This window comes from Triticum urartu, chromosome 6A (genome assembly GCF_056163025.1).
Source record: "Triticum urartu cultivar PI428250 chromosome 6A, HENAU_Tu73, whole genome shotgun sequence".
In the NCBI taxonomy this organism is placed as follows: domain Eukaryota; kingdom Viridiplantae; phylum Streptophyta; class Magnoliopsida; order Poales; family Poaceae; genus Triticum; species Triticum urartu.
The window spans coordinates 490370189-490383200 of record NC_141878.1 but is presented as its reverse complement, the minus strand read 5'-3'; the positions used below and the strand labels follow the sequence as shown (position 1 = coordinate 490383200).

Genomic DNA, 13012 nt, shown 5'->3' with positions numbered 1-13012 from the left:
TTAACTTGACAAGTCTATCAAAACGGTTTTGGGCCTTGTGGCAAAAGAGGTCGGGAGCCAGGGTATGAGATACCTACCTGACCGACAGGAGTCGTATAGAGATACGATTAGTAAGGAGTTTCTTACCGGACAGGCATGTTGTCTAGCAGTGATGCTAAAGCTCACTAGTCACATGTGCTAGTCGGATCCTAAATCACTGAGAGTTTGCGGAGGGATGCTGACTTCAGTGGGAGTATTTCTGTTTAAGGCTAGAATTACTCTACATAAACACATTGCTTAGTGATTGCATATTTTTCTGTTGTAGATCAATGGCACCACCTGCTCAACCCAACTTTGCATTGAAATCAATTCTGGAAAAGGATAAACTGAATGGAACAAACTTTACTACTTGGTATAGAAATTTGAGAATTGTTCTCAAGCATGATAAAAAGGAACATATTCTAGAGGATCCACTTCCAAAGGAACCTGCCGATAATGCTAGTACCACAACCAAGAATGCCTACCAGAAACTCATTGATGAATCAAACGAGATCAGCTGCCTCATGCTGGCTAGTATGGAGCCCGATTTGCAGCAGCATTTCGAAGATGTTGGGGCTTTCGATATGATAGAGAGTCTCAAGAGCATGTTTTAGGTGCAGGCTAGGACCGAAAGGTTCAACGTCTAGCAATCCTTGATGGATTGTAAGCTGAAGGAAGGTGATCCACTAAGCCCGCTTGTGATCAAGATGATCGGATATGTGCACGCTTTGGATCGGTTCGGCTTCCCACTCTTGGATGAGCTGGCTAGTGATGCAGTTCTGGGTTCTCTTCCGCCCAGCTATGGGACGTTCATCTCGAACTATCATATGCATGGCATGGATAAGAAGCTCACTGAATTTCATGGGATGCTCAAAGTGGCAGAGCGGGATAATAAGAAAGGCACGCATCAAGTGTTGATGGTGCAGAAATCGGCTAAGTTCAAGAAGAGTTGGTCCAAGAAAAGGGCTAAGGCAAAGGGCACGGAGACGGTAACCTCCGCCGCTGCGCCGAAGTCTGGACCAGACTCAAAGACCATTTGCTATCATTGCAAGGAAATTGGTCACTGGAAGAGGAACTATAGCAAGTGGTTGCAAAGCATGGCAAGAAGGCCGGGAATGCTGCTTCAGGCAAAGGTACACTTGTTGCATATGTTATAGACATTTACCTTGTTGACATACCTAACAGCTCTTAGGTATTTGATACCGGATCGGTTGTTCACATTTGCAACTCGATGCAGGGGCTGGTAAGAACTAGGCGTGTGGCACAAGGGGAGATTGACATCAGGGTCAGCAACAAAGCAAGAGTTGCTGCGTTGGAGGTCGGCACGATGCAGCTCCAGCTTCCTTCTGGATTTATTTTGGAATTGAATAATTGTTATTACATTCCTGCACTTAGTCAGAACATTATTTCTGCCTCATGTTTGATGAGTCAGGGTTATGAATTCAATTCAAAGGATAATGGTTGTTCGATTTATTTGAATGGTATGTTCCACGGCTATGGACCCATTGTTGATGAGTTATTTATATTGAATCTAGAACAGGAACCGGTCTATAACGTGAACGTCAAGAGGCATAAACCTAATGAGATAAATCTGACATACTTCTGGCATTGCCGGCTTGGACACATTAGTCTAAAACGCATGAAGAAGCTCCATGATGATGGACTTCTAACTTCGACCGACTTTGGGTCGTTCGAGACATGCAAATCATGCTTGCTCGGCAAGATGACTAAGTCTCCTTTCGCAAAGAGTTGTGAGAGGGCATCCGAGCTGTTGGAAGTGATACACTGTGATGTGTGTGGACCAATGAGCACAACTGCCAGAGGTGGCTATCAGTACTTCGCGACTTTTACCGATGACTTGAGTAGATATGGATATATCTATTTGATGAGGAACAAGTCAGGGACTTTTGAAAAGTTCAAAGATTTTCAAAACGAGGTTGAGAATCAGCTCGGTGAGACTATAAGACTTCTACGATCTGATCATGGAGGTGAGTACATGAGCCGGGAGTTTAATGATCATCTGAAAAGCAGAGGTATAGTACCTCAGCTCACACCTCCAGGTATGCCACAGAGAAATGGTGTATCAGAATGGAGGAATCGTACCTTGTTGGACATGGTTCGATCTATGATGAGAAAGTCGGATTTACCCTTATCATTCTGGGGATACGCTCTATAAACTGCAGCTTTCACACTTAACAGGGTACCATCAAAATCCGTAGATAAGACGCCACATGAGATCTGGACCGGGAAGACTCCTAGTTTGTCTTTTCTAAAGATTTGGGGTTGTGAAGCATTTGTCAAGAAACTTATGTCAGACAAGCTTACACCCAAGTCGGATAAATGCATATTCGTGGGATATCTGAGGGAAACCTTGGGGTATAGCTTCTACAACCGGGAAGAGAACAAAGTGTTTGTTGCTCGGAACAGGGTTTTCCTTTAGAAATAGTTTCTCAGTCAGGAAGCCAGTGGGAGGACGGTCCGACTCGAAGAAATTCGAGGACCACTCGGGGACGGCTCGGCTAGTGATGAGATCATACCGGAGTCGGTCAGGGAACCTGTAGTGGAAGAGGCACCGGAACCACGGAGGTCGGAAAGATTGCGCAAAGTGTGTGATGTATTGTTGCTAGAAAGTGACGAGCCGGCCACGTATGCGGAAGCGATGGTGAGCCCAGATTCCGAGGCATGGCTGGAGGCCATGAGATCCAAGTGAAAGTCCATGGATGAGAATCAAGTCTGGGACTTGGTTGATCCGCCGCCTAGCGTAACAGCCATTGGTTGCAAATGGGTCTTTAAGATGAAAACTGATGTGGATAGAAATGTTCAGATCCACAAAGCTCGGCTTGTCGCTAAGGGTTATGGAAAAGTTCAAGGAATTGACTACGACCAGACTTACTCGCCAGTAGCGATGCTGAAATCGGTGAGGATCGCACTAGCTATAGCTGCATATTTCGATTACAAGATATGGCAGATGGATGTCAAGATGACTTTCCTTAACGGAAATTTAATCGAGGACGTGTATCTGATACAGCCCGAGGGTTTTGTCGACCGACTAGCACTAGTAAGGTATGCAAGCTCAAGAGATCCATTTATGGGTTGAGGCAAGCATCTTGGAGTTGGAACATTCGTTTTGATGAGGTCGTCACTGGTTTCGGCTTCATCAAAAGCGAAGAGGACTCTTGTTTATACAAGAAGTTAAGGGGGAGCTCGATAGTGTTTTTGATCTTATATGTGGATGACATACTACTGATCGGAAATGATATTTCGATGCTGAACTCGGTCAAGGAGTCATTGAATGGCAAGTTTTTGATGAAGGACCTTGGTGAGGCAATGTACATTTTAGGCATTAAGATATATAGAGATAGATCAAGGAGGCTGCTCGGCTTAAGCCAGAGCACGTACATAGATAAAGTGTTGAAGCGGTTCAACATGAGTGAGGCAAAGAAAGGGTTCTTGCCACTCTCACATGGTATAAGGCTAAGCGAGACTCAAAGTCCTTCGACATCTGATGAGCGAAGCAGGATGAGTAGGATTCCGTATGCCTTGACAATCAGATCCATCATGTATGCCATGATATGTACGCGGACCGATGTTGCTTTTGCAATAAGCCTAACAAGTAGATACCATGCCAACCCAGGTGAGAGTCACTAGGCAGCGGTAAAGACTATTTTGAAGTACCTGAAAAGGACTAAAGAGATGTTCCTAGTTTATGGAGGTGAGGAAGAGCTCATCGTAAGGGGTTACGCCGATGCTAGTTTCCAAACCGACAGAGATGATTGTTGATCACAGTCCGGATTCGTGTACGTCATGAACGGAGGAGCAGTGAGCTGGATGAGTTCCAAGCAAGATACGATGGCCGATTCTACTACAGAAGCCGAATACATTGCGGCTTGTGAAGCTGCAAAGGAAGGTGTTTGGATCTGGAACTTTCTGGATGATCTTGGTATTTTCCCAGCCTCTGTAAAACCGTTGGACCTTTATTGTGATAATTCTGGTGCCATTGCACAAGCCAAGGAGCCGAGGAATCACCACAAGGTCAGACACATAGATCAGAAATATCACCTGATATGAAAGATCGTAAAGAGTGGTGATGTAGAGTTATGCAAAATTCACACGGATGCAAATGTTGCGGATTCGTTGACTAAGCCACTTCCACAACCCAAGCATGAGGGGCACGTTAGAGATATGGGCATTCGATGTCTATTTGATTGACTCTAGTGCAAGTGGGAGACTGTTGGAGATATGCCCTCGAGGCAATCATGTATGATGATATTTCCTGTGTGTTTATGAATAAAGATAGCCCTTGGACATTATCAATGATGTGTATCAGCAAGTACGTGACTTGTTTGTGGGACTATGCATTGTATGATGACTGTCCTAAAAGGTCCCTACTCGAAAGGGTTGTGTGGACGCGCAGCCAACTAGACTAGCATATGACACGGTCGATGGCTTGGTCTCACTAGCCATGGAGCATTGGATGCTAACCGGATAATATGGACTTGGAAGGATCTGGTCGGATTCGACGTAGTCGGATCCGAGTCAAGATAAGGTCCGAGTCGAACAGACCCAACTGTGAGACGTAGCGATATGTCATCTGTGAGTCTCTAGTAGAACATATGTTCTATGTCCTAAGACCTGAGCTGACGCATGTACTCGGGATGGTGACAGACTTGCTTTGGGCCGACCAAACGCTACTCCATAACTGGGTAGTTATAAAGGTAGGTTTCGGGTTTGTCCAGAACCATGTTGTGAGATGTGGTCGAGCAAGATGGGACTTGCCCCTCCGATCAGGAGAGATATACTCTGGGCCCCTCGTGTGATCCAACCAAGATAAGCATGGCCATGCGACAAGGATTATGAGATAATCCGGTTTGTGGTCGGCATCACTGGAACGAGAAAGAGGTCGGGCTAGCACAAGGATGACAGACTCGCCTTGAGCCCGACAACATATATCATGTGGCAAAAGGAATGGAAGTATGATGTACAGGTTCGCCTAACCAGCTTCATAATCTGTTTGGTGTTCGACATGCCTTGCTAGAGGCTGCTACCAACTGTGCAGTTCGGAGGTGATCCGAACTGCGACCAAGTCGGCTTGAACCTAAGGGGTCGCGCGCTTAAGGGAAGGAACCTACGAGGTCGGATCCGAGGACACTGGTCGGATGTGATCTGAGCTGTATTCGGATTGTGGCCGAGTAGACTTATGGGCTTTAGGGTCCATGCGAGGCCCAAGTGTTGAGCCCGCGACGGACGCCTATATAAAGTGGAGGTGCCGCACACTCACGAGGTTGATCACTTCGGCGATGTCACTAGGGTTTGCATTTGTTGCGAATAGACACCTCCACTCGCCGCCGGTTGTGTGATCGGACCTAGCAGTCTGCCGCACGACGTTCCTCCTGCACGCGCGGATACCATTAGAGGCAGTGCACTTGCGCCGCTCCAGCGAACCTGTACGTGGGAACCGACTACCGGCTGTACGAGGGAAATCGGACGAGGAGGAGAGGATCCACGCGGACGCGCTGCCCCAACTCTTCTTCCGCTACATGGCACTGCGCGTCTAGTGGTAACGAATTGTGATCCATCTCCCGTAGCATGTTCTTGGTTGTTCTGCGCATTGGAAAATTTCAATTTGCAGTCGACGCACCCTATCGTAGAACCCAACAAACCTAATATGCAGAGTTTACTAGTACTACTCGCTAGTTGCTTAGCCGAATCACCCAACACGCCACACGGGGAGTTCAGTGTCACAAAATTTTGAGGTCGGCGGGAAAATCTCCCGCGACCCTGATTCGAGTAGTGGGAAGTTAGCATCATAGCCTTTGGAACAGGCCTACGGATGACAGTTGGTAGGGGGCTGTTTTCGTAACTTCAGGTTCACCCTACCCAGCCAACCCCACCCCGGCACCCAGAGTAGTACACCTGAATACTCCCCATTTTCTATCCCCACCACAAAATAGACTTCTCCACGGCACCGCAGCCTCTGTGCTCCTCCCCTTCTACATCGGCGCACTCGTCCACCGCAACGCATCTACCTCATCGACGACCTCGTATGCCGCACTGGAGCCGGTCCACCGTCGTCGTCGTACACATAGCCTCTTCCTCAGCACCATCTTCCATGGTCTCGGATCTGCTTCCCGGAAGCCGACGCCAAGCACAGAAGCACCACCGTCGTGGACAATGAACTGACTCCCGTTGCTGACCATGACCCATAGAGGCCGCCGCGACCATCGTTCTCCTCCTCGATTGGTAATGTGTGTATTGAATCACTTAGCAGTACATGTGCAGTTCCAATTTTGTGCATACCTACCCTTCAAATTTCCTGGGTACTATTGTTCCCGTAAAAGTAATTGGTTATAGCCTCCATTGTCCAACAGAATATCATCTTGTAATTGTGCGTCGCTCCTGTATCGCGCTGTGCTTGGGTAGGTATTTCATCTGCAACCAATAGTGTGGCAAATGATGGATAGTTTTTTAGAACTAGCAAGATGCACATGCGTTGCACGCATCAAGATGCATTTGTATGAGTAGTTTATCTTGTGGGAGAAAAGGATGAACGAGGGAATGCCTTATTTGCAAATGCGGAGAGGGGTGTGGGTATCTTTTTGCAAAATTTCCACAGCTTCCTTCCTATCCTCGGATATAAATCGGATGGCCTATATTGCAGGATGGCAGGAACACCATCATCACCAACTCTATTGTTTATAAGAGTAGGGGAAAAGTAGAGAAAAAATAGAGAGTACAGAAGTAGAGATAAATATAAAATATAAAATAAATATAACAGTAGAGAAGAGAGTAGAGATAGCAGAGACGTCGGGAAAGGATTGCGCGCGTGCGGGAAAAAGCGACCGGGCGTGCGCTAGTTTTGGCGCGCGGCGTCCGGCGTGCTTTATAAAATCCAACGCCCTCCCACCGCTCTGTGCCTCGCCACCACTCTCTCCCCGCTCTGTGCCTCGCCACCGCTCTCTCCCCGCTCTTTCTCGCCTCGCCGACGCGTCGCAGGGAAACTTGGGGATACCGCGGCGTCCGCGCGCGCCCCTCCGGCGGCTTCTTCGCCGAGATCCTGTTCCGCGGGATGCACCTCGGCCTCGGCAATTTAGACACCGCCAACAAGGCCGCCCACGCGTACGACGCGGCGGCGTGGCACCTCCGATGGCCTCATAGAACATTGAACTTCCCCGATGTGTCAACGCAGGAGCGGGCGCAGGAGCTCGCGCCTCTACCGCGGCTTATCACCGACCAGGATCGTCACGACAACCGGAGGCGGGAGCACCGTATCGGCATCGCCGAGATGGACGAGGAGGCCATGGCATTGTGGCGCCAACGCTTCCCGCAGGACATCATCAACGAGCACGAGTTCTACGAGCAAAGGAGGGCGGAGAGGGATAAGAGGAGGGCGGAGCGAGCCGCCTATCGTGAGGACAAGCGTAGGCGAAAAGCAGACGCTCGATTCAACATGAGGCTAGGAGCAGCGTCGCCCTGGGAATCCGATGATGATCGGTATCTTCACGCCTACGGTCAGACGTCAGAGGGGGACATGACCGAGGAGGAGTCGGACGACAAGTAGTTGAATAATCTATCTTTTTTTATCTATCTATGGTGAGGACTATCCTCTACTCTCTATCTCTACTTCTCGATCTCAGAACTGTAAACGCTTTTTTAAAGCGCCGCGCGTTGCGATTCTGTTGGAGATGCTCTAACATGGCAGATGAGTGCTTTAATGTTGCCCACAAGATGCGCGAGTATTACTGGTAGTATATTTTTCTTGCCATGTTGAGATTTTAAAACCACGAGTGCGAACATGCAGAGAAGCAATGAAGATCAAACACGGGATATTGGGGACATCTTCAAGGAGCATGGCAAGTTAAAGAGGAGCTACACCGAACCTGTAAAACGAGCTTTGGTAAGTAACACCCTTTCAATTACTTTTGTTTAGCCTCGTGTTATTCGATGTGTATATGTTGTAGTTTTTGTTTCTCTTAAGCCTCGTGTTCTTCGATGTGTCATAAGAAGAGTCTTAATCATCCTAATGCTTTCGCTTTTAGCTTGATGTAGGAAGTGGGTGTTCTCACCTTGTAGTCTGTTTTTATATATTTTTTCCTTTTGAATTCACTTCTCCCAGTTCTGTTTATCTGGCTTCTACTAAATGGATCTGGGTTGCTCTGAGTAATTATCTAAAAAAGAAGTAACTTCATGTCAGGATGCAGTTCCTGCGAGGAGAGAAGTATGGTCAACCTCGAGGTCATGTTTCCAGAATGAGGCTGGATTACACACAAGGTGCCAGTTCCCTAATGATGCTGGATTAGACACAAGGTGAAAATTCCCAGATGATGCTGGATTACACACAAGCCAGGTGGAGTCGTCAGTTGTTCATGTCCTCGTGGCTCTAGTAAAGACTAAAAGAAAGCGTGCAGCAGCCCTTGAGAATGCAGCTGAGTTCCTGAAGAAGCGAAAAGAGCAATCATATGCTCTCTTCACCCATGCCAAAGAAGAGATGGAAGAAGCCAGAAATAAGCTAGCAGAGGCAGAGCAGGCTAGGCGTCTCCTGCTATCTAAAACTATTGTCAATACAAAATTTCCTTCATAGTAGCTAGGTTCAAATGTTTATCCAGTCAACATGCCTGTTGTGATGTATGTGCATCTACTGGTGTGGCACAAAATATTTTTTTCGGGTCATGTAATAACAGCAATTACATTCCAAACAATAACAGATGAAGCATTGGACATGGTATAGTTCACGCGCAAGCCCGGCATTCCAAGTTCAACTTCCACATCAAACTCATGTTCACAGATATCTCCACATTCACACATAATGTCCACAACCATGATTCACTTCAAAGCCAAAAAAATTGAGGAGAGTTATGAATAAAGAAAACCCTCTAGTTCCTGCTACCAGTGCGAGCACAACAAGTCAAGACCATGCGTAATTAATTATATTTTGGTCACTTTTTGTGTTTTAAAATGACGGTCGGCTCGCGGAAGGACGTGTTGCCGGCACACGCGCGGATTCAATGAAGGAAGGCAGGGCAGTCTGAAGCCGGTTGCATGCGGCAAGGAGGCGTGTTCAGCCGGGCCTGCAGCAAGTGGGGCCCTCTTGACCGGCGCGCCAGTTCAATGCCTGCGCTATGAGAGGTTGCATCCGTGTCAGAGCAATCACTCCCTCCAGTCCTTTTTTGTTTGCGTATAACAAAATCTCGTTTTCCATTCACATTTTACAAGTAAAATTCGTGGACAAACTTTGACCCAAAAAATGATGGGGACTAGTAAACCAAAACGGAGGTAGTAGTTTTTTTAATCAAAGAAGGGTTCCCCCCTTCCGATTTTCATTACTGAAAACCAACATCTAAATCTAAACATAGTATTTTCCCTAGAACTACTAGGTTCAACATCTCGCAACATAAACCCATACAACCATAGAGGTATGTAGTAGGTAGTACTATGAATTCCATTTTCGCTCCATACTAATCGTTCTAAAAACTACTTAGTAGTTATAATGTGCCATTGAAAATCGAAACTCTTAACCCCACTAAAAAATGATATTTTAAACGTGGCTACTCGATCTGTGGCAACTGGCGAGCCACCGCCTCCAAGTCGTTCACCTGTGGTCCCGACCATCAACTCCTATGGATCAAATTATCACGCGAGCTAACTATTCCTACAAAGGTGTGCTCCACCACGTACCCGGTACCCGCAAATGCAGCAATCATGCACCTAGGGTTTTAGGGTTTATTTGTTAATGTTGCCTTTACGTAACACTCATGTGTGCGAGACAGCGAGAGACCGACTGCGTGCGTGCGCCTCTTCTTTTCGTATATGTACTCCACCGTTTGTCTGGTGTCCACAAAATTATAATAACTACTAGCAATGTGCCAATGCGTTGCCACACGAACTGAGTAGATTAATACATATTCACCGATTTGATAGTAAAAAGGTCTAGTTTTGAAATACATATATCACTAAAAAATGTTATGTTTCACTCAAAATATATTCCTTTGGCGGTTTTGATGAGATAAGGGAGGAGTGTTGTTGGTTTCAAGATTCGAGAAGTGGTATATGTCTAATTTCTACTCTTACTAGCAAGATGCCCGTGCGTTGCACGGAACATCAAGATCTTGTGGGAGAAAAGGATGAAGAAGGGAAGGCCTTATCTGCAAATGTGGAGAGGAGTGCGGGTAAATTGCCATAGTTTCGTTCCTATCCGTCAGATATAAATAGGACGGCCTATATTGCAAGATAGCAGGCCCACCATCATCACCAACTCTGTTTTTTATCCCTACTCTTATAAAAAGCATAGTCGGTAATGATCGTGTGTCTCCCATCCTGCAATACAGAACATTTATAAAATGCAAGCTGCACATTTTCTAAAGAAATAGATAAAGATAGAAGAAACCTGTAAGCAAAACAGAAAAGTAGTGAAAAGAACAAAGAAAAAAACAGAAAAGAAGAAACCACAAAACCGGTGAAAAAACAAATCCCAGAAAACCAGCTCAAAATGTTCGCAAAAGCAAAACCATTCAAAACCTAGAAAACCACGCAAAGAAACCAATGGATTAAACAAAGGAAAAAGAACAGAACAAAAAAGCCGAAAGCCTGGTGAAAAACCCCGAGATGGAAGGTCCAGAAACGTCCTAGTGTAAAAAACGTTACTCCCTCCTTCCATCTATATATGGCCTAATGCGTTTTCCGAGGCTAACTTTGACCAAATGTTAGAGCAACAATATATGACATGCAACTTACACAAAGCATGTCGTCAAATTCGTATGTGAAAGGAGATTTCAATGATATAATTTTCACATTATGCATGTCATGTACTATTAATCTTGTCAATAGTCAAAGGCCGTTTTGGAAAACGCATTAGGCCCTATATAGATGGAGGGAGGGAGTATTATATTATTGGACGAAGGGAGTAATCACTATCATATCCTTGTACTTTCCGTGCATAGGCAAGCTATATAATCTGTTTTCCCTTTCTAGCCAAGTTCAGTTAAGCTGTCCCCTCTGCAACGATAAGATGGCGTCCAGTGCCTCCTTCACCTGGGAGATCTCCGGCGCCGTTCCCCCTTGCGCCGGCCAGAACTCGTCCGTTGCCAGCACCTTGACTTGCAGCTGCAGGAACTTGACGTAGCTGAATGCCTTCTCGAGCATGGTGACCATGTCGACCTTGGTCCCGTTGGGCACCAGCTCCTGCAGTGTCCGAAGCCGCTCGCTGATCTTCTCCCGCCGGGTCTGCAGGACACGGTGGTAAGTTGTTCAGATCCACCCAAGTCCCCAAGAGAATTCGAGCAGTGGCAAGCATACCTTCGCGGCGAGGCTTTGCGGGTCCCCCTTGGGAGAGGTGGTGGTGGGCGCCGCCGGCTTCGCCTTGCTCGTCTTCCTGCTCGCACCGCACGGCTTCTTGGCGGCCCGCGGCTCCGCGTCCTGCACGCGCGCCGCGTACGATCGCTTCGAGGAACCGCGCGCCGGCGCCACAGCATCGGGCGAGCCGTTGGACGTGCTGGGGAACAGGAGCCCGAACGGCCGCCCTGCGCCGCCGGAGTTCTGCATCAGGCTGAAGCAGCCCGTGGTGGGGTCGAACCCTATGGTCGACGCCGGCCCTGCGTGCTGATCCTCGTCCATTGCGTCCATCCACGCGTCGCAGTCTGCCTCCTCCTGCGCGACCGCCTGGGCCGCGTGGCCCCGCGCGGCGCGGCCGAACGAGAGCACGGACGGCCCCGCGCCCGCCCAGCTCGCGCTGTCCGGCACGTAGGCGCTGGCGGCGCCGGCTGGCTCGTCGTGAGCGTAGGCGTAGCTCCCGTAGAGCGCCGCCGTGTCCACGCTTCCGAGCAGCGCGTCGTGGCCGCCGTAGCCAAGAACGTCGAATGCGCACGCCTCGGCGTCGAAGCCGCCGTCGTACATCACCATCGGCTCCCGCACTAACGCCATGATCACGATCACGTATGGTGCAACCTACCTAACCAAGATAGTGTCTCACTATATAAGCTCCTTGCTGTGTTCCCACAGTGGTTGGCAAGCGGCGGCGACTTGTGTGCTGCCTTCGCGCCATGCCGCCGGCTATATATACACGCGGCGGCGCACCGGCCCGGGCCACGGCGGGCACATGGGTGGGCGGGCTTAAAGAGGCCCGTACAACAAAACACCGGGCGCGGGGAGGATTATACAAAGTACATCTGCATTAAATGCTGGAGCTAGCTAGGTGATCGAGCTGCCGATCCTTCCCGTAGCTGTGCCCCTCTCCTCTGTTCCAGGAGCCTCAAGAACTCGCGCGCGCACTCAATACCGGGTCTCGGGCAATCGGGTTCGGTGGAGCCCCAGAAGGAATGCATGAAGGAAGGGAGGTTGTGCGGATCCAGCTGAAATTGAAGAAGAGGCGTGGCGACCCGTTTGGGTGGCGGGGAGGCAGGAAGCAGAAGGCGCGGCGGAGGCGATGGGCTCTCCCACGTGCTCCAGATCCCCGACCCCTCTCTTCTCATGTGGCCATGCGATTCAGCGGCGGGCCGGGTCAGCTAGGCAGGCCGCATATGCCGATTTGCCTTGCCCTCTCTTTATTGCGGCTAGGATGAAAATGGAGTGAAAACTTTTCGTTTTTTCAAGAAAAAATGAAAACAAAGAGGAAATATGAAAACGGAAATGAAAATTTGCAAAATAAAAGTGGAAATAAAATATTTTATACGAAAACAAAAACAAAAGCGGAACAGTGTTTTTCGGTGGAACTTGCATGGAAACGGAACTTTCCGTTTCCGTGAATATGGAATTTCTGTTTTTACAATAGACTTATAGCTACTTGTAGCCCGACCACCAAAGGTAACACAATGACACAATTAGTAGAATGGTTCTAAGACCCAACTTCTACTACAACACATGTACCTATGCGCAATTGTCTGGTACTACTACAATACTATGCTAAGTTGCTATTGTTTTGTAGCCGTGTTAACAACCCATTAAATTTGTTTGTTTTTGTATGTATCTCTTTATGATTCAAGGGGTTTTTAAAGTTCCGATCGAT

The 13012-nt window shown here is 48.0% G+C and overlaps 2 protein-coding genes across 2 annotated transcripts; one reads left to right on the top strand and one right to left on the bottom strand.

The window, feature by feature from the left end:
- The first annotated feature begins 7084 nt into the window (after nt 1-7084).
- Nucleotides 7085-7576, top strand: LOC147965847 (uncharacterized). The gene has a single exon (XM_087530634.1). It carries the CDS (start codon nt 7085-7087, stop codon nt 7574-7576), a length of 492 nt encoding a protein of 163 aa, XP_087386760.1.
- A 3172-nt stretch (nt 7577-10748) lies between these two features.
- On the bottom strand, nt 10749-12068 carry LOC125512417 (uncharacterized). Its single transcript, XM_048677511.2, has 2 exons — nt 11308-12068; nt 10749-11235 (listed from the first exon to the last, which is right to left on the bottom strand). Exons 1-2 carry the CDS (start codon nt 11929-11931, stop codon nt 10990-10992), a joined length of 870 nt encoding a protein of 289 aa, XP_048533468.1. The 5' UTR covers nt 11932-12068; the 3' UTR covers nt 10749-10989.
- Nucleotides 12069-13012: the final 944 nt, after the last annotated feature.